Consider the following 21013-nt stretch of genomic DNA (forward strand, 5'->3'; position numbering starts at 1 on the left):
TACAAGGACTGCGTCAACTCCTGGACTACCTAGCCAGCTTTCTGTTCCCACCAGACAGACAGTCTAAGCAACTATTTTGGTGAAGATATGATTCATAGAAAAAAAAAATAGTGGTGGTGTAGGAAGACAGCAAGCAAAGAAAATAGCAAAGGGCCTTCAGGCTCCTAGCAGCACTAGTCATGGAGAGACAAGTTTATTTATAAATCTAATTCTATACTGAAACCCAAGGACAAACTACTTCAAAAATTGTCAGCCAAATAGGCTGTGGTGATAACTCCCTCCTCCCCACTCTTTTCCCAATTTAATTTATATTCTATGTTACGGACTACTATGTTTTCTCCTGATTACCACTTCCATTCCTAACAATATTATGTGTTATGCGTTACTTGTATGCCAGGCAGTATATTAAACGTTTGTATGTGTATCGGTTCATCTAATCCACAAAATAATCTTATACTTAGGAAGATCATGCATTATAGTTTGCCTGGGGCAGTAATTATTTATGCCTAATATCCTGGTATAACTACTAATAGTGCCCCCTTTTACCTTCAGAAATACCTTGTTTTGGACAACAAATTACTTGTTTAGTATACTAGTCAGGAATGCTTCCAAGCATGAGTATAGCTAGCTGAAAAGAAGAAGAGTTTATATTTTTATATGAGATGAATGATGGTGATTGTTGGTTGATTGTTGGTTAGTCAGCATCTTAACAAGGATGATGTTTTAAGATGCCCTTATATGTTCTTCCTGATCACAAAATGGCTGCTGCAACTCCAGCCATTGCATCTGCTTTCAAAATAAAGAACAGTGCACTGACAAAGAAGAAAGAACCAGCACCTGTATCAAAAAGATAGAAGCTTTCCCTAAAATCCTAGCAGACATTTACTCACATCTCATTAATCAAAGATGTGTCTCATTGCCAAAACTGACAGCAAATGAGGCTGGGAAGAAATATTCTTAACTAGGCACATTGTCAGCCTGAAGAAAATAGGAAGTATTTTTAGGAAGGAGGAAATGGATAGTGAGTAGAAAACAAATAGTGTCTCATGTAAGAAAACTGAAGCTAAATAAAAATCTGCTTTCTACCTCAGAGCTTTTATATATGCTCTTTTCTCTACTTGGGTTACTCTTCCCTTGGTTCTCCATGTAACTGGCTTCTTTTATTTTTCACTTCTCAGCATAAATGTCATCTTCTGGGGCCTTCCCTAATGACCTTGTCTAAATTTACATACAGTCCCACCCATCTTCTTGATTATAATACATGTTTAATTTAGATGTATTACAGCAATAATTATTAGTTTCATTTATTGGTTGACATTTTTATTGTCTGGAGACTGTAAACTCCCATGAGAGCACAACCTATTTTGTTCAGCATTTCCTAGCACAGAGCCTAATATAATGTAGACACTCAATAAATATTTATTGAATAGATAAAAATTATAATAATCAGGTTTTAAATGCCCCTTCAGTGTTTAAGTCTTAGAAAAGATAGCTTCAGAAAAGGATTTAAGACCCATGGGGAATTAAACAGAGAAGACTTGACATTGAAAAGTAAGCATCTGAGCTCAATGGGAGAGCACCATGACTAATTACCATCGCCTGCCATTGGCTTGAGAAGAAGCAGTGGTGGTTGATTTATTGTATAGTTAGTTCTCTGACCTGGCCTAATTAGCACACTTCTGAAATGAAGAAACTGAGGCAAAAATGGGCTAAAAATTCATTGACCCAGTTTTTGAAGCAAACATCTTGCCAAAATCTCACAGAAGAAAATAAGCAAGAGATAAGCTAGGGGATTTTGTAATAATTTAGTAGAACACTATATAATAAATGTTTATGAAGCAATGTCATCCAAATGTTGATAAGAACTAAACTCAGAAAAGCAGATGTTTTCCTCACCACTTTCCATGAGACCACGATTGTCAGTGTTATATCACACTTTTTGCTTTTTGGGGATAGAGCCTTCTTCATAAGGCCAGATAACCAGAAGACAATGTGCATGATTTAGCTGACATCTTTTAACTCCTTTTTAAGGAAAATACAAATAAGGCTTTGATTCTAAAAGAAGAGATTCAGATAATATTCTGACAGTAAGATCTAGGCAAGTGCTAGATCTAGTATGGACCTGATAAATGATGGTTTCCTGACTGATAATCAAGCACAATGCCTTGTAAATAAGGAGGGCGGGATAAGTAGATATTTAAGTGAATTCTGAATAATAACTTTGGAAATTATTTAGTGCACCTGCTTCATACAAATGGAAAGACAAAGGCCCGTGAAAGTGAAGTGATAGTGTCTATTAGCAGATGCTCTTCTGATACCAAGTCTTCTGATACCAACTCTTGTGTTGTAGCACCACAAAGTTCTTTCATAAACCCAACCAAAGCTTTTTGTATTCTTTTTAAATTTTTTTTCGGAAGTAATCTGCTGATTTATTTGAAATCTGAGCTTAGCATTTTGACTAAGTAGCTGAAGACTTTTTAACCTTATTTTCTTTATACTCAATTGTCTCAAACGAAGGAAGTAGTCATAGGACCTACTTTCTAGATACTGAAATGAAGAAGTAAGGTGTATCACCTATTGTGATGCCTTAGGTATAGCTGTCTTCTACATCTTAAAACACCAACTTTATTTTTTTAAGTCTTTATTTAAATTCCATTTAGTTAGTTGGGGCACCTGGGTGGCTCAGCTGGTTGAGCATCTGCCTTCAGCTCAAATCATGACCCCAGGGTCCTGGGATCAAGCCCCACATTGGGTTCCCTGCTCAGCAGGGAGTCTGCTTCTCTCTCTCCCGCTGCCCCTCCCCCTGCTCATGCTCGTGCTCTCGCTCTCTTTCAAATAAATAAATAAATAAACAAATAAATAAATAAATAAATAAAATCTTAAAAAAAAAAATTCCAGTTCGCATACAGTGTAATACTATTTTCAGATGTACAATGTAGTCGATCCTTAAAACACCTGGTGCTCCTCACAAGTGCACTCCTTAATCCCCATCACCTATTTAACCATGTGGATCCACTCTGCATTTTGGGAGATTTCCATTGAGAGACATGAGCAATATGTAATCTCCACTTTCACAACAATACTGTGTTTATTGTAGATTTCGTACACAATGGAGTTTCTAAGAGATTGCAAGTGTGAGACATTGAATTATATGAAGTGAAAAGTGGATGGTAACAATTTTTTTCCTCTAAACTATATTAGCAGCCCATTGGCAACACCTGATGAGGTACAAAATGGTAGAGTCCAGGCACTGTTGCTAATGATAGTGCAAATACTGTAGCAAGAGTTTTTTTATTTGTTACAAAATGACACAATCTCTAGAATTGGGTTCATCCCTAATTACTTGACCACCAAGAATCCGTGCTTGGATTTTGAGCATATAATATACAGTTTTTGCCTAGGAAATGCTTATTAATAACATTAGGGGAGAACGAATGTCATTCTATGCTCTTACCTCAGTTTTCCCATTAAATAGCTAAATATTTAAGCCCTTAAATAGGCTATTCAGTGTTTCTGTGCTTCAGTTTATCATCTGTGAAATGAGACAAACTATATGACCTCTAAAGTCCTTCCATGTTAACGATCAATGATTCTGTGTTACCTAGGTAAGACACTCCCATTAAAAAAAGAAAAAAATTATCATGATCAGAAAAATATTTTACTGAATATGGGTACCTACAAATTGTAAGCAATATGGTTCTTCTCAAACTAGTGTGCTCTGCACTTCTTTGAGGCATTTTTAAAATAAATCATGTTTTAGATGCTAACAAATGCAGTCCTCCTCCTTAACAAATGCGATGCTGAAATGATTCAAAATTTAAGTTAATGAGATGTGTTAACTCAATGGTAGGAATTATTTCACAATGTATATGTATATCAAATCTTCATGTTGTACACTTTAAATATCTTATAATTTTATTTGTCAATTTTATCTTAATAAAGCTGCAAATAAATACATATATACACAAAAGTCAATGAGGACAGCCACAATTAAAAAAGAAAAATCAATTAGAACAAATTCCAAAGCCACTCATTTATCAATCTTACACATTTATGAAAGAAGCAGTAACCACTAACTTAATTCCGAGCATATTCTCTCAAACTTCTGAAGAAAATTGAATAAAAAGATACCTGATTGTAAATTGGTCCAGAAATGATGCTGGAGCGCACCAGACACCCACATAAAATCAGGAGAATACTGACTACGCTTTTCTGCAAAACTCGTCCCAGAGACAAGAAGAAATTTTGGTTCAGAGAATGAGGGGCATGGCTTTCATCTTTCTTATGGCAGCTTCACATGTGTGTAAAAATGCCACTATCACTTCACATCTCATAATGTTTTAGCTTGGACAAATACAGATTTGAACAAAACACTCAAGTTTGGTTACCTTGGGGTGGGCATCAGGTGAAGCAAGGATACATTATGACTTTTACAGGCTCAAGGCACTTGTGTTTGTGAACAATTCCTCAAAAAATAGATTAAAACTATATTTTAATTTATAGTTTTATATTTTTAACTTTTATATTTTAGGTTAATATACTCCAAGCAGGGTTATATTCACTTTTTTCTGATTAAAAAAAATTAACACATTGCTTGGCCACCTAGAAGTATTGTGGACCCTGGACACTTTGTCTACTGTGCCTAATGCAGAAGTTGGCCAAGGGGTAAAGCTTTCACAGTAAAGCCAACTTTTGCTATCATATCTGCCTCTCAAACACCCTGGAAACTCTTTACTTTTGCTAATGTGCTCTTCTTTTAATTTTTAATATCACTCTACATCTAAACCAAGGAAAGTATATACTATCATTCCATCCCCTGTGTAGTGGATGTTCTGTGACTAGAAACCAGAAAAGTTATGGAATCCCTTCTTCTTCTCCTTTTCACTCATTCTGTACACCTCTTCCCCCAACCTTCCTGAATTACGGATCATGTAGAAGGATGGCTAGGTTAAAAGGGACGTGGCGAATGAAAATGATTGAGAAGTGTAATGAGCTAAATGGTGAAACTCATCAACATCATCGTCATGATAGTAAACGTCCATAAAAAGGAGAATTAATTTAAAAGGAAGTAAAGTCAGACTTCCTTTAAAAATGGATGCTTGGTAAAATTTCCGGTGTTAATATTTCACATTTATCATGACCTTCCCCTGGCCTGATAAAATCTGGACCCAGGCTCCTTCTGTATTTCATCTCTCATGTACTCAGCCTTAGCCACATTGGTATTCCTGTTCTTCCTCAAACTTATCAAGCTTTTACCTGGACCAGAGGAAGAAACTTCTTTGCTCCACCTATCCAGCAAACTCTTCCCCAAGACATACCCTACTCTCATTTCTGTCATGCATATAACTGTCATTTCCTTAAGAACCCTCTCTGAGTCCTTTACCTAAAATAGGCCCATGTCCTTCATTCTCTACCCCCTTAGCCTATTGTGTATGGCTTTACTGCATTTAATGCTACTTGAAATTATGTTTATTAGCTTGTCTGTTTTTGTCCCCATTACTGCTGTGCATGTTCCACAACATCAGGGAAACTTGTTTGTTACAGATTTTTTTAGCAAGGTACTTTGTCTTTTGTAGATGCTTAATAACCATTTGTTGTAAGAGTGAACAGATGACTGAACAAATCAGGAAAATGTGTTTTAATTTTCCTAAACTAAGGGATATGGGCTCTTCTTTCTTGGCCTGCCCTCTGGAACCATGCAATTGAAAATATGAAACTAACAGGACTCACCAGCTAATGAGGAGTATTGAAGTAGCATGACACATGGACCATTTTCTTTCCTGTCCTTCCAGATGCCTACACCAGAGCAGAAGTTGTTTATGAGTGGACAAGAGAGCCAGCACGCTCAGTGGTTGTAGCAGAAGATGGGTCACGCCTAAACCAGTATGATCTTCTTGGGCAAACAGTAGATTCTGGAATTGTTCAGTCTAGTACAGGTAAGTGCCAGTCAATTATTCCAGAGATGTCAGAAGAAATATAAACAGTCTTTGTGAGAATGTGAAAATTCAGTAAGTTCTTCAATAACACAAGTAGAGAGAGAGAAAATTTCACTAACCTGAGACCAGTTAAGCTGGGAACTAGTGTAAACTCTATAGATTTGTGCCCTTGGATTCCTCATTTAATGTCTTTTGGCCCCTGTTTCTTTGTTTGCAAAATAAGATGCTAGTTCTATGTGATCAGGGTAGCAGAGTATTTAGAAATGTGAACTTTTGGGAAGAATGTATGGATTAAATCCTTACTCTTCCACCTTGCCTGTTGACTGTGGTCACCTCACAGGGTTATTGGAAGGCATAAATTAAATCCATGAAGAGTACTTATGATAGCTTGTGGCACATAAAAAAAACTCTCAATAAATGTTAGTTATTAATATCATCTAGGCCTGATTATTATAAAGATTCAATGAATCTTGGTGAATTTGTAGCAGTGATCATTTGGTATACATAAGATACCAAAAGAACTAGAGCAGATACTATTAAGCAGCTGGACCCAAATTTTAAACTTTTGAAGTTGTTTCAAGAAATAAGAGTTTAGGGACGCCTGGGTGGCTCAGTCGTTAAGCGTCTGCCTTCGGCTCAGGTCATGATCTCAGGGTCCTGGGATCGAGCCCCGCATCGGGCTCCCTGCTTGGCGGGAAGCCTGCTTCTCCCTCTCCCACTCACTCTGCTTGTGTTCCCTCTCTCGCTGTGTCTCTCTCAGTCAAATAAATAAATAAAATCTTTTTTAAAAAAAAGAAATAAGAGTTTAGTTATGCAAATACCCGTTTTGTGACTAAATATAATGTGGTCATTGGGCTGGAGAATTATAAAAATTTGGATTTTAACCCTCCCTCAATCCCAATAATTTTAATTATGTTCAATCAGTGAAGGCTTAACAAGAGCCAGCAGTTTTTATAGCTGTCTTTAAAATTTTAAATTAGTTCATTCACTTTGGTAATTTCTAAAAAAAATACAATTAGGTAACAAATAAGGGCAGGAGTGCTATTCTTGTCAGAAAAATTTCTTCCTTAGTTTTCAGGCTTTATATTAGGGCTCTGATAATTCTAACAAGTTCATGTAATAGATCAATATATCTTATTCTGGTTATTGGAAAATCCCTGCTTAATGGGATCTGCCTTTTGCTTATTTTGTCACAACCATGGCTACTCTGGAAGCCCAAATATTTATGTTTCTTGTTTTGAAAAATGAAGAAGACTGTTGCTCAGTTTTGCCTGCATTAAAAATTTATGTGGCATAGTGGAAAGGTTTTAGGCTTTGCAGTGAGAAAGATATGCACTCAAGTCCTGGTCCTGCCACATAGAAGTCTTATGACTTTGGGAAAGTCATTTATCCAACTAGAAACTCTGGTCTCTTCTAAAAAGTGGGGATTTTATACTTTTGCATTAAAGATGAGATAATATAAAATACTAAGCAGAACATTACATATGGTAAGTGCTCAGAATGTTATGTAGTCTGAGATCCCAGAACATGGAAAATACTGAACATTTCTCTCCCTCCTAAGTTATGTGGGAAAACATACTAAAATGAGCAGTGTTCATTTTTAAGAATCAAATGCTATTATAAGCTGGATATTGTGGTAGGCACTGGAGAGTCAATGATAGACAAGGCGGAGAGCTTGCTGTCTTGGAAACCGAAGTCTAAGGGAAGACAAACACATAAACTATAATTATCAAAATGGGTGGTAAATGCTGTGATTAACATTTTTGTGAGGGCAGGGACCATATCTGTCTTCTGTATCCCTACTATAGTAGCTGAAACAGAAGAGGCACTAAATAAATATTGTAAATGTATCCAGCCTAGGACAATCAAGGAGGAATTGCTGCGGCGGTTGACTTCATGTTGTTAATCTGTATTTGTTGGGAACCAAATAATCACTGTTTTAGGCCCAGAACATTGAGAATAATAAACATAGAACTTTCCCTCAAGAAATTCTCCATTATCATTAGAATGAGGGCTGAGGGATGTGAAAGCAACAATAATTCAACCCCAGTGACCAGTGACGTGCATTCAATAGTAGAAGTATATACAAGCCAGGAGGGTTACTCAGAGGAAGGAGTGCCTCCACTCTAGTTCTAGTGGTAGTGACCTTGACATGTCACTGCATCCCTCTTTATGACCTATGTCCATGTCTGCAAAGTGAGTGGCTCATTCTGATGAACTTGGAGACGTCTCTGGCTTCATCAGGATTGAGCCTACATACATTTTAGTTACTCAGAAATGAAATATAGGCATAAATGGAGCTAAGGGATGAGAGGGAGTGGCCCAACCCACCATCACCAAACTGGTTGCACCTCAGATGTTGGGGTCTGTTAAAAGTACTCATTCTGCACTAAAGCAGCGAGGTTACCTATACAAATAAGAGCTTTTTCTTGTCATTCCCGTAATGGATATGGGGGGGCGGGGGAGGGAGGTGAGGAAAATAGTGAGCAAATTCTCAGATGTAGGAACTCAGTTTGGTGTACTTTTCAACCTCACAATAAAACACTGAACTATACTTCCTCTGGGTCTACTTTAGCTCATCAAAAATCCACCCTGATAGATTTCTGTGGGAAGAAACAAAGATCTTTTCAAGATCTTCAATCCCATATTTCACATATCCTTGTGGAGCCCTAAAAACATTAAGATAAATAGCATTGAGTGCTTTACCTCCCTGTTTCTGCCAGAAGACTAGGAATGATAGCAAGAAAGAGCACCACATGGAGAATGATTAGATAAAAACCATCTTCCTCTACCTTAAAATTCTCTGCAGGGAGAGAAACAATTCAGATCACCCCTTGGAAGGGGTTGCCCTACTTTCCTGAGCCAACTCACATGTGAACACACATTTGTACATACTACCAGTGATCTCTTTCAAGCCAAACACCTCTAGATCACTCCAGTGACATGGGGTTGTGGGGGGGGGATATAAGGCTCAATCCAATGCTTGGATTTTTTTAATTCAGTGTGAAACCATTAGAGGCCCAGTATCTTTCCTGGGGTCTGCCATAAGTTTTGGGAGAAGACAATAAGTTGGAGGTTTAGTTTGAAATACACCTACTCACCTGGCAGAGAAAAACCTTTACAGTCACATAAAAGGATGAGTCTAGTCAGCTCTCAAATCCAATACAAGTTTATGTCATTCATTCATTTATTCACTAATTCCTTCAACCATTTGCTCACTTACTGTGTTTGACATTGTAATTGGGCCTGGGAAAGATAGATGAAGGACATGTAATTCCTGCCCTCAAGAAGCTCATAGTTGATTGATATAAGTAGCTAACATGCACTTGCCATTGTTCTAATAGAACAATCCCAGGATAGAGGTATTAATGTTATTATATCCATTTTATAGATGGGACATAATTGAAGCCAGAGAGATTTAACTGTTTTTCTTAGGTCACACAGCTAGGCATGGCAGAGCTGAGATTTGAACCTGGAGGTAGGCTAGCTGCAGAGTGCTCTCAACCGCATGACAGGCAACATAGACATGTGTGAAATGCAATAATGTAGTGCAGCATGGATTTAAGAGTATGGACTATGGAATTATACCATGAAGGTTTAAATTGCTGGTTATACTACTTATTAACTGTCTGACCTTTGGCAAGACATTTCTCAGTTCCTCTTTCTCTTGTACAATTTGGAGGTGATAAAAGGATCTACTGCATGAACTACTGTGAGATTGAAATAAAAATGCATGTAACCTGCTTAGCAGAGTATCTGACATATAAAAATTATGTAATAAATATTAGATATTACTATTAATAATAATGATAGAGTTAGTACAAGGGAGCTACATAGCATAAAGAAGTCATTTCTGCTTGAAGTATCAGAGAAGACAGTTTGGAACTGGACCCCAGACATGGCGCCTTATCTCATTCTATTATACCCCATTATGTTTCCTAAGTAATTCTTTAAGGGGAGCCCGTGCAAAAATTACAACAGTGACTAAAGAGCAAGAAAATATGACTTACACAGAGAAACATAATAATTAAATTAGTGACCAGGCATAATGATAATATCATGGCCAGAAAACAATAAGAATATAATAATAGGCAATGCCTTTATGAAGTAAATGGTGATGGCTATAAAACCTTCATATTTACTTAAGTCAATAGACAGATTTGATCAAAGGAAATTTAGGTTACCTTTGCTGAATAAGAATGTTTCTTCTTTATGAATGACTATCTTTTATCCTTAGAACAGATGACCAAGAGAAATTGTGAGATCCTCTTTCTTAAAGATAGTGTTCTCTGGATGAGTTGATTTAAGGATGACCCTGAAGGGTCAAAATGAATGAGGAAAGCAACCATTTTCCCTGACCAGGGAGCAACAGTAGTGATCGACATTCACCCAAGGAGCTTCAGGGCCCCCACTTATGAAGCCTAGTACATCATCTCCAGAGAAATAATTGTAGCCATAAAATGTAAAAACTGGGGATTGGGTGTAGGGCAAAGAGATTTCTATAGTCATCTGGTCAGCCTATTCATATTTCAGATGAAGAGACATGTCTAGAAAGGCTAAGCGGCCTAGAACTCTAACCATTTTTTTTTTCTTATTTCTATTCCAGAATTCTTTGACACAGATATTAAAACACCAATTCCTCCCCCAGTGATATTTTTGATTCTCAATCCTATTACATATGTAACGTAGAAACTTAGGGAAAACATAGCTTAGAAAACACAAAGTTTAAAATACTTGGAAGAAAAGTGACAGGTTCATGGGGACCTAATGTTCGCTACAACTTTGTTGACATGAATGGTTGCTTTCTAGAGCTGGAGAGAATACATTTCTATTGTTTCTGTCTTCACACTGTCAATCTGCATGTGACTCAGCTTTTTTAAATGACTTTCATATCTATCATTTCATTTTGTCCTCCCAGCATCCTAGGAAATAGTTAAGTAAAGCACTATCATTTTAATCAAACAAATGAGGAAACTGAAGCCAAATAAAGTTAAGCAAAGTATTTACTCTTCAAGTAAATGGAAACCATTTACTAAACAAACCCTCGAAGCTGCTTTATAGAATTATATCCTTGTTTTTTCTCTTTCTTTCTCCTTAATTTTGTATGGTAATGTATCAGAAATATTGTCACATCTAATTTACAAGCTTCCCTGAGGGTTACATGATATGCAAGGATATTTGAATTACAATTCTTTTAGACTGTTGAATTAGAGGAAAAGAATTTGACATGTTTAGTGCATAAGCACTTAATGTCTAGAGATACTCTTTCAATTCAATTTAGGAGATTGATTTTTTTGTTGTGTTTTTCTTTTATTTTTAAACTATTACAACATGATTCTGATTTTGCTGCCTTTTTTTCCTCCTTATGTGTTTTGCGCCAAAACTTCTTAGATTTTTTTTTAATTTAAGAAAATGAGTTCAATAGATTTGAAATCCTCCTATTCTTTCTCTAATTTGTTAGTGAGAAAGTGATTTATATAGCAAATATAATGTAGAATAATAGCTCCTCCAAATTAATATTCTTTGCAGAATCTTCCTAAAATGTCACATTGTGGACAACAAAAGATGATAATGGAATATATATAGACACTCATCTTTCTGACATTATATGAAAGATGGAATTTTTTTCTTTGAGCTGATGACATTTTACAAACCACAGTTGAATGAATGGTTAGGAATCATAATGCATACTCCTGAGAGGGTGAAATGTGACATGGCCATGTCCACACAAGACTATATTTTACTAGTCCTGGGAAAATTGGTTTTCTGCCTTTTTCTCAAATTTGAATCACTTATTTCTTTCAGATGACCTTGGAATCATCACCCAAGGTATCTACAGAAACTGAAAAGAAATTAGTAAACATTGTATTTCCCCTCCCAAAGAGAGAGTCTCATGGATGTTAATTTGAGTGAGTGCCCTTAAACCTCAGTGCCTCCCTTTTCACCATACACAGATGTTGAATACTTAAAATATGTAAAACCATGCTATATTCAAAGAACTGTCCCTCTTCCCAATTAACTTTCAGTTTAATGAGAGGGATATAAGCATATAAGTTAGCTAAAATAAAAAGTATGAGATTTTATTATAAATGTAAACAGAAGCTATAAATAAATTTGAAGTTACTTCCTAGTGATCAATGGCAATTGTTATCATTATTAACAATTAGCAGTGAAAGCATACTTGTGTGTGTGGATGATTTTCTCCTATAAAGAGTAAATGCATTTACTCTTTTACCAATATTTTTAGCAATTCTGATTGGAGGGAAAAGAGAAGAAAATGGAGAAAGGAACTAACATTTATTTTAAAACTCTTACATAGCATGATCTTAATTAGAGCCCTTATTCTTTATTCTCCCCACAACATACTTCTCACTTTTTTATAGATCAGGAAACTGAGGATCAGAGACTGTAAGCGAGTTACCCAAGGCTATCCAGGAAGAAAATAGCATATCTAAGTTTTGAACCCAAGTCTATTTGCCTCCAAAGCTAATAGACTTTGCTCTACAGTGCATTTCTTCCTATTCTGCTATGGACTGAGCCCAACCTATAGATGAACAAAATATTCAGCAATAATAGGTGTCAAGTAGAGAATTTTGTATCAAGATACTGAAATGTGAAAATGTGTGGTAAGACATGAGACATGATACTGAAAAGCATATTAGAGCTGTGACATGGAGAGTCTTAAATCCAGGTAATGGAGGAGTTTGCTTGTCAGTAGATGATACTGGAGACATTGTTGATTGTCACACTGGGGGAGGGCGAAGTGTTTGCTAGTGGCATCTAGTGGGTAGAGGTCAAGTGAAAAATCCAAAAACATATAGGACAGCCCCCACAACAAACAACTCTCTTGTCTGAAATGTCAATAGCGCTGAGGTTGAGAAACCTTAATGTAGATAATGGGAATCCATTAAGGTATCTTAAGATTTCATGTACGCTTTAAAAAGATTACTCTGACATCAAAATTTAGGGAAAACTAAAGTGAGGAAGTGACTGGAGATAAACAAGGCAGTTAATAGATCTACAAAAGAGTTAAGAGCAGTGACCATGAGATAAGAGATAGACTAAGAGATACTGCACAGGAGAAATTAAAATTGTGATCAACTGATTCCTTTCCCTCTCCCTCAGAAGCCCTACTTAACATCCAAGGTTTGATTCCAGGATTTTAGTCTGAGTGAGCAGACAGATGAGAGAGTACCATGAATTTAGAGATGTACTCTAAGTGGAAAAGCAACACAACTATACATTGGTTATTATATTTTTTTATGGGAAAGGTTAACTAATGTCAGTTTTTGAACATATTTAGTTGGTGATGTCAATGAAAAATCAGTATCTCTGAGATGTCCAGTAGATATTTGGGAATACAAGTTGATTTTGAAAGAAAACAATGTCACTTAGAGCTGTAGATTTGGCAGCCCTCTAGGTACAAATGATGCTAGGGGCAGGGGTGAGAAAGGCAATTTCTGGTTAGAGACAAAAAAAAATGGGGAAGAAAGCTGAAAGCAGAACTATACCAGGAACCTCTATGATTACTTTGCAGAAAGATGAAGATTGGGATATTAAGAGATCATGAACAGTTTTAGCCACATTATAGGGGCTGAAGCAAGATGGCCATGGGCTAAGACATAAATCCACAGGTTGTGTAGGGCAAAATTTGGAGTTGAAGGGAAGGAGAAAGCTGGAGCAACGTGAATACCAAAGAAAGTGATGTTTTCTAAATAAAAACACACCTATTTCTCTCCTACCCACCCACAGATAGCTAAGTATATATTCAGAATGGATAAAGCTAAAATTTTAAGATTTATAATTGAGAAAATATAACATCAATTAAAAAAAAAAACCTCCTATAATTTGGGTTGCATGTCAATCGCTTTGGATTTCTAGATGAAATCAGACTTTGATGTATACAAAGACCATGAAGTGTGCCCAGCTAGTCCACTGTTTCCTAGCCCAGGCTAGGAAAAATCTATATTGAAGTGGATTTTCCTTGGCCTCCCTTAAAGAATAGTTTGTATATCTAGGTGGGACCTGAAGAACTGAATGTTTCAAAACCTTCCCAGGTGATTCTGGTGAAGGTATTCCTCAAAATAAATTTTTGAAAATCCCTGGATTCCATCCCACTCTCCTCATTCCAAAGATCAGGCTAAGCTAAATGACTTACCTAGGGTCACAGAGCTGCTGAAAGGAAGCGCTGGTGTTAGAACTGGAATTCCCCTAACTTGGACACCCAAGCTCCTTCATTAGACAGCCTAAATGTCCTCCGCAATGGTAAACTGGGGATTTGGTCTGTTCTAATCCATTAGTATGTGTCGTCAGGATCTCGCACATTGCCTTCAGGGTCATTAAAGCCAATCTGTAAATAGATGCTCAGCTATGTCTGTCTCTTAAATGTGTGATATACCAGGATAAGGAGGTAGCAATATCCATGAGATCGCTGGCACCTCAATCTCATCCTCAAACCCATTCTGTTGTTTTTACAACATCTTTGTTCTTTCCTGGATAAACATTTTCTCCTCAGGAGCCAGATGTCACATGGAGACAGGATATGTCTTAAGTCTAGGTTTTTGCTGCTGATGGAAAAATCCAGAGATAACTTCTTTTCAAGGTCAAATTGCTCACCTTACTGTCTGTTTCACCCTCTAGGAGAATATGTTGTTATGACCACTCATTTCCACCTGAAGAGAAAGATTGGCTATTTTGTTATTCAGACATACCTGCCATGCATAATGACAGTCATTCTCTCCCAAGTCTCGTTCTGGCTCAACAGAGAGTCTGTACCAGCGAGGACTGTCTTTGGTAAGTGCCAATCAAGACTTGCAGGCGAGGGTCTGGGGAGCAAGTTATATCATCCTGATGACGTTGCAAATGGAATGAAAAAATAACTATACATTAAAATCTGAAGTTAGCACAATAGAAAGGTTCAAATAATTACCATTCTCATTATGGTGTGTTTTTAAAAAACTCTTTAAATAGCAAGCCGTTTTAATGTATGTAAATAGATGCATGTGAATATCAACTAGGCACATGCTATGTTTAAGACTCTTTACTATGGAATAAAAAGCCTTAAGAAGCTTATAATCTAAACTAAAGATTATTCATGTGCAGAGATCCCTATGGTATCATTCTTCAAGAATAGGCGAGGTATGGAAAATCAGTTATCTCAGGAAAAAAGCAAGACTTTGCTACAAGTGCCCAGAAAAGAGTCTTTTCTTCTGAATTTAGCAAAGTGCTTCCAGGTTAGAAACCACCAAATCTTTGCTCTGACAGTAGCCTAGAAACACAGGTATATATATTAAGATCCAGAATGATTCCAGCTGCAGAGCACGAGAGTAGTTCATTTCAAACTCTTTTTTTATTACCATTTGTTAATATTAACTAGTGTTGAAGCCACTTACTAGAACTGAAGATTGAACTATTGTCAAGATGCTTATTTATAGATGTATACTCAGTTTGAGCCCTTTATTCACTGGAAATTGAGAAAAATAGAATAGAGAACATATGTTATGTTTTATGTTTATTTTTGTAGAATGAACAATAATACTATAGTGAAAAAGATTTTTTTAAATGCTCACTCTTCCCCCTTCTTACCCTAGTAAATCCTACCCTTCCTGTTTGAAAATTCTCTAAAGCATTTTGGAATGTTTTATAAGTCAAAAACCTTACTCTTAACATTTTCAACAATCTGATATTTCAGCCAACTCATGCCCTTTTGGTGAACATAACTACATATCTGTAAACTCAACTGTGCAAGTATTTCCGTGTATCAAGTTATATATTTCAATGTTTTAAGTTCAATACAATCACAAATACAATTTCCCAAGACCTTTAACCTTTTAACATTTACTTAGAACACGTTCCTATTGTTTTTAGTCTCAACTCGGAACATTCCTCTGTGCTGGGTGAAATGCCCGAGAGGGTCACAGATATTTAAAGAAAAAAATACACAAAGGAAAAAGAAAAAAAATTGTACTTTGTAACAGTTTATTATAAGGCATCAAGAATGCAACATGGCTGAAGCCTGTTTTATGTCTTCAAACCCCATCTTCTTGCTGGTCCATGCTCTCTGTCATTTAGAGGCAATGTGATCATGTAATTTGGTTGCCAGATAGTCAAAGTATTAGGTTCAATCTTCATTTTTTAAAGATTTAGTTGCCTATAAAATGAGAGTGCAATTAAAGTAAAATAGTGCTGTTTAAAAGATTGAGAAGAATAAAATAAAATATGTCAATTGTCAGGTTGAATTCTTGGAACTCGATAGATGCTCAACCCATTTTTGTTCTTTTCCCTGTCCCTATAGCAGGAATTGTAAGACCACAAACACACACACACACACACACACACACACACACACACACACACCCCTCTATTTATGCCCTTCTTAACTTAATTTATGGATACATTTGGTTTAAGAACACACATTCCCAAATTACTTCTGACAGTTGCCTACATGAACCAAAATTTGAGAAAAAAATGGAATTCACTGTAGCAGAGATTTATTAACAAGGACTGTAGTTGTCAAAGTAGTTAATAGCCATTAACTTTGTTCAATGTTAAATACTTTATTACAGTAGTTTATTTAATACTCATAATAATTAGCCCTCTGAATTAGACTTACTAAAATTAATTTGCAAAGAAATATTTTTTTAAGAAAACCAACAGAAGTTCAGAATTGTGAGGCAATTTTCCCAAGGTCGTTCAGCAATTAAAGAGCTGGGACTTGAAACTGGGTTGTTCTGTTCCTCAAATATCGACATTTAATTACCTTGCTCTTTGCTCAAGTTAATATTGATATGTAAATTTAAGAGCTGTTCACCAGCCACTATTTCTTAAAACATTTGTTGGTTACATAATACAGATAATGCCCCAGAACTTTCTGTAACATCTCCAAAGTTTAAAGTAAGTCTATTCCCTTATATCTGTGACCCTGTGTATCAAAAATATGATTCAATAAAAGTCTATGTTTCTTCTTAATCTTATCACTTCCTAACATAGTTACAAAGATCATCTACCTTAAAATTCATGGAAAACTAGGGAATATTGAATGTTTTAAAGCAGCTATGAAAAATTAACCACCTACCAGGTGTGGGATACTACTGATTCTCTAAAAATTAATCAAAAGGGGTAATCATAGATATGAGTTTTAGACATATCAGATGACAGTATCTTCCACAGCAATAATTTATCATTTTTAAAATGTTTTACATACTGTTACATTTAATCCTCAAATAATCTTGTGAATAACTGCGGAAATTTCTCTTAGAATTTCAGCAATGATAGATAGTTGAGAGAATAAAATCTAAATCCCCCCTCTTACAGATATGGAGACTAAGGTCCCTAGAAGTGAATTTGCCTATGCGGCCGTTGAACTAGTAAGTGGTGAGTCTGGGACTAGTCATGGGAAAAGGTTTGAAGTTTTTCCATACCATGCAGCCTACTGGGTTACTGTGAATTTTTTAATACCCTTTCAAATGGCTTAAAAGGTGTCTTACAATATTAGATCTTACTGCATTACATATACTAATTATCTAAATAAGCTAAAAACAACTGACTTGAAAACCGCTTTGAATATTGGTAACTTTAATCACTAGGGATGGATATGCAGACCAAGGGCAGATGAGGCAGCATTAACAGAGAAAGGGAAAGATTGTGGACATCTGAATCAGGCAAGCTTGTGCTCAAATGTTTGTTTTGTCACTTCTGTGCCGTGTGCCCTCAAGCAGGTGACATGCAACACATTTCAGGAGTTTCTTCAAAAAAGGAACTATATCAGGATTAGGGGGGAAAGATAGTTTAAAAGCAGAAGAGTTTGTAACAGAATATTACCCTAAAATAATTAATTAAAAGTAATGTAACAAAATATTATCCTAAAATAATTCAATTATCTATCAGTGATTAACAAGAAGCTGTTGGCTTCTTGGTTTATACATTTAGGATATGCAGATAGAATATTAAACAGAGCTAAGGATCCAGCAGTTTCTTGTGGATCAGAGACAATGAAGATCATTGCTTTCTGTTTCAAAGAGTTGGGGAGAGTGAGACAGTATTACTTCCTTTCCTGCCCAGGACACCTTGTTCAAGGCACCCATTTAAAGGAATTCATGATCTTATTAGCAGCTTCTCAATAGCAGAGCAGTTTATCTCTCCAAGAGATCCCCCTCAATACTGCCATACTGTGAACTGCCAACTACATTGGGGTTAAATTAAAACTCATCCATCCCAAACCAAAATGGGATGAACTAAACAACACACTGTATCTGTGGTCCTGCTGGTTTCCCTTTGCCCAAGTAAGCTGACCTCCAGTGATCAAATTTTGTAGTGTGAACCTACAGATTCACTTAATTTCTTCCTTTACAGGAGTAACAACTGTGCTCACCATGACAACTTTGAGCATCAGTGCCAGAAATTCCCTTCCTAAGGTGGCTTACGCCACTGCTATGGATTGGTTCATTGCAGTGTGCTACGCCTTTGTGTTCTCAGCTCTGATCGAGTTTGCCACGGTCAATTATTTCACCAAGAGAGGTTATGCATGGGATGGCAAAAGTGTGGTTCCAGAAAAGGTAAGTACTTCAGTATCCCCCATGATCTGTCACTGGTATGTCTTATTAAACCTGTGAGATGGCATGTTTGGACTTTGGGGAATGGGTGAAGAATGCAGACACAGAGTAATGAGGATTCTCTGTTTCTTGTATCATAAGTGACTATCTGCTGTGGTAATTTTGGTAGTGCTAAAGAGAGAGGTTGTTTAAGTGAGCCGATGTGCAAAGTAGAGTGAAGGAGATAAAGGAGGGACAAAGGTAAACATTTCTGCTCAAATATGCTTTCCTGTGGTCTCTATTGATTTGAGAACAGTTTTAATCAACTTGACATTAGGAGCAAATAAATTTATGCCATTTATAATTTGAACTTGAAAATCAAAGGTTTTGGTTGTTTTCTGAGCCTAATCACTTTGGCCATAAATATCATTAACTCTAATGCCTCAATTGAATTTAGTTTACAAAATGCATTATCTACAATTTTCAGTGAAGTAAAGGACAGGAAATATATTTCCTTTCCAAATTAGAGGTTTGCTTTAAGGATCATACACAAATCACAGAAAAATTCTTCATTGTAGAAAATTATCAAGTCAAGCTCATTACCTTTTTCCTAAATTAGAACCTATTTTAGAGTGCATTTTAAAGCACATGTGGCGAGGATATTTCTACTTGTATGGCTTGAAGGAAAAATATGTCAAAATGGAAGAAAACCTTGGGATGGTGGAAAGAAGGTCAAAGTCAGAGACACAGAGGTTGTAAGATGTCTAGAAATAATCTAGGAGGAATCACTCTATAGCAGCTTTTTCCCAAAAATCTATTCCTCCGAGTACTAGTATCATGAGATGGTCCCTAAGAATAAAGTTCTGTGGTTGAATACACTTGAATAATGCTGCATATTATATCACAGAGTCACGGGATATTCAAGAATATGAAAGGGTCTATTGTAAAGAAATTTACTTAGTGGTGTTTTCCTCATAGCTCCACAGATGTGCTAGAAAAGAGAATGCTTTGTGGTAGAAACATCTACCTTATTTAAACTAATTTAAGGTGTTACTGATTACAAGATGAGCTATTAATATATGCATAAGTAGGAAAGAAAAGATGCTGCCAAGTAAAAGCTCTTTTAGATTTACCCCTCAGGCACAGATGAGTCAGCTGAACACCCCAATGATCTCCTTCACAAGTGAAAGCAAAAGAAGGTCTGTGTAAATGCACTATGGCAGCCAACAGAACCTTAACCAGGCTCTCAAAATTCACTTGCCTTGAAACGTGCTTGCCAAGTATTAAAAAAAAAAAAAAATCTGAATTTGCAAACCAAGGACCTTGGCTCAGGTTCAGTAGAGAGAAGGGACAAGACAAAGGGATTGCATTTACTGGTTGGAGAGAGGAGTAAAAGAATGAAGACAGAGTGATTGTCAGATACTTACTTTAGACATAGATGGTCTCCATTTGTCCTAGAACAGAAGAGCAGCCCAAAGAAGAGAGCCAAACATGGAGAATAGTTAATCATAAGACACTACCAAGTATAAGACATAACCCAGAGTCATAGATGTGAACATTTTTAAATTCACATCTTAGAATCACTGAAATAGTCTGCTAAAGTGCTTCAGAATTAATGATCTGCAAACGTGGGTGATATACAACTGAAAAGTGATATGCCAACATGGGGAACAATTGCTTTTCTATCTGAATACTTTGTTACAAGAGGCCAGTGTCTTTCTGATTGTCTCATCAGTATCAGTTGTTAATGACTTGTTAGTTGAATTTGGTCCAGAAAACATAGAATTTGGGTTGAGGCATTGGTTGAGCTCAAAGTTAAGTTATTATCTCTGTCTGACCCTGTATTTGTTTCTCAAAGGAAATACTCTGATCTCTATCAAATCTATAGTCCATGTTATTCAGTATACAAATATAGATGTAGATAGAGTTGTATCTTACCTATATATATATATATATATATATATATATATATATATATATATATATGTATATCAATAATTGATATATATACATATATCAATAATTCATCTATATCCATCATCCAAATGAGAAAGGTAATATTTTCTGTAAATTATCTATGCCTCTGTAAAAATCTTCCCCAGGGCTTTGCCAGTTTGATTGGCTTTTTACAGGGAGTGTGAGCACAGTGTGATCCAGGTCTCATTTTGACATTCAGAGAGGATGAATAAAATATATTTTCTATGACCAGGTGAGTGTTTTCAGGAGAATTAAATTTTCAATCTCTAACATGGTGTAACTTGAAAATAAAAAGAAAATTTCTGTAAGTTATCACATTATCAACTGAGCATTCAGGAGCCTGCTTAAGATCCATTTTCATATGGTAAATTGTTAAAAGAAATATCAATTTCTTACAAATCAAAACCTCAGTGAGATACCACCTCACACCAGTCAGAGTGGCTCAAATTAACAAGTCAGGAAATGACAGATGTTGGCGGGGATGCAGAGAAAGGTGAACCCTCCTACACTGTTGGTGGTAAAGCAAGCTGGTGCAGCCACTCTGGAAAACAGTACGGAGGTTCCTCAAAA

General features: G+C 36.3%; 1 protein-coding gene across 1 annotated transcript in view; it reads left to right on the forward strand.

The window, feature by feature from the left end:
• GABRA1 (gamma-aminobutyric acid type A receptor subunit alpha1) overlaps positions 1 to 21013 on the forward strand; it is a 58992-nt gene that overhangs the window by 31382 nt on the left and 6597 nt on the right. The window contains exons 7-9 of the mRNA XM_036081034.2: positions 5793 to 5936; positions 14577 to 14729; positions 18288 to 18490. Coding sequence (XP_035936927.2) covers positions 5793 to 5936; positions 14577 to 14729; positions 18288 to 18490 — 500 coding nt within the window. The remainder of the gene's footprint in view (positions 1 to 5792; positions 5937 to 14576; positions 14730 to 18287; positions 18491 to 21013) is intronic.

The sequence above is a fragment of the Halichoerus grypus genome, chromosome 2 (assembly GCF_964656455.1).
Source record: "Halichoerus grypus chromosome 2, mHalGry1.hap1.1, whole genome shotgun sequence".
NCBI lineage: Eukaryota > Metazoa > Chordata > Mammalia > Carnivora > Phocidae > Halichoerus > Halichoerus grypus.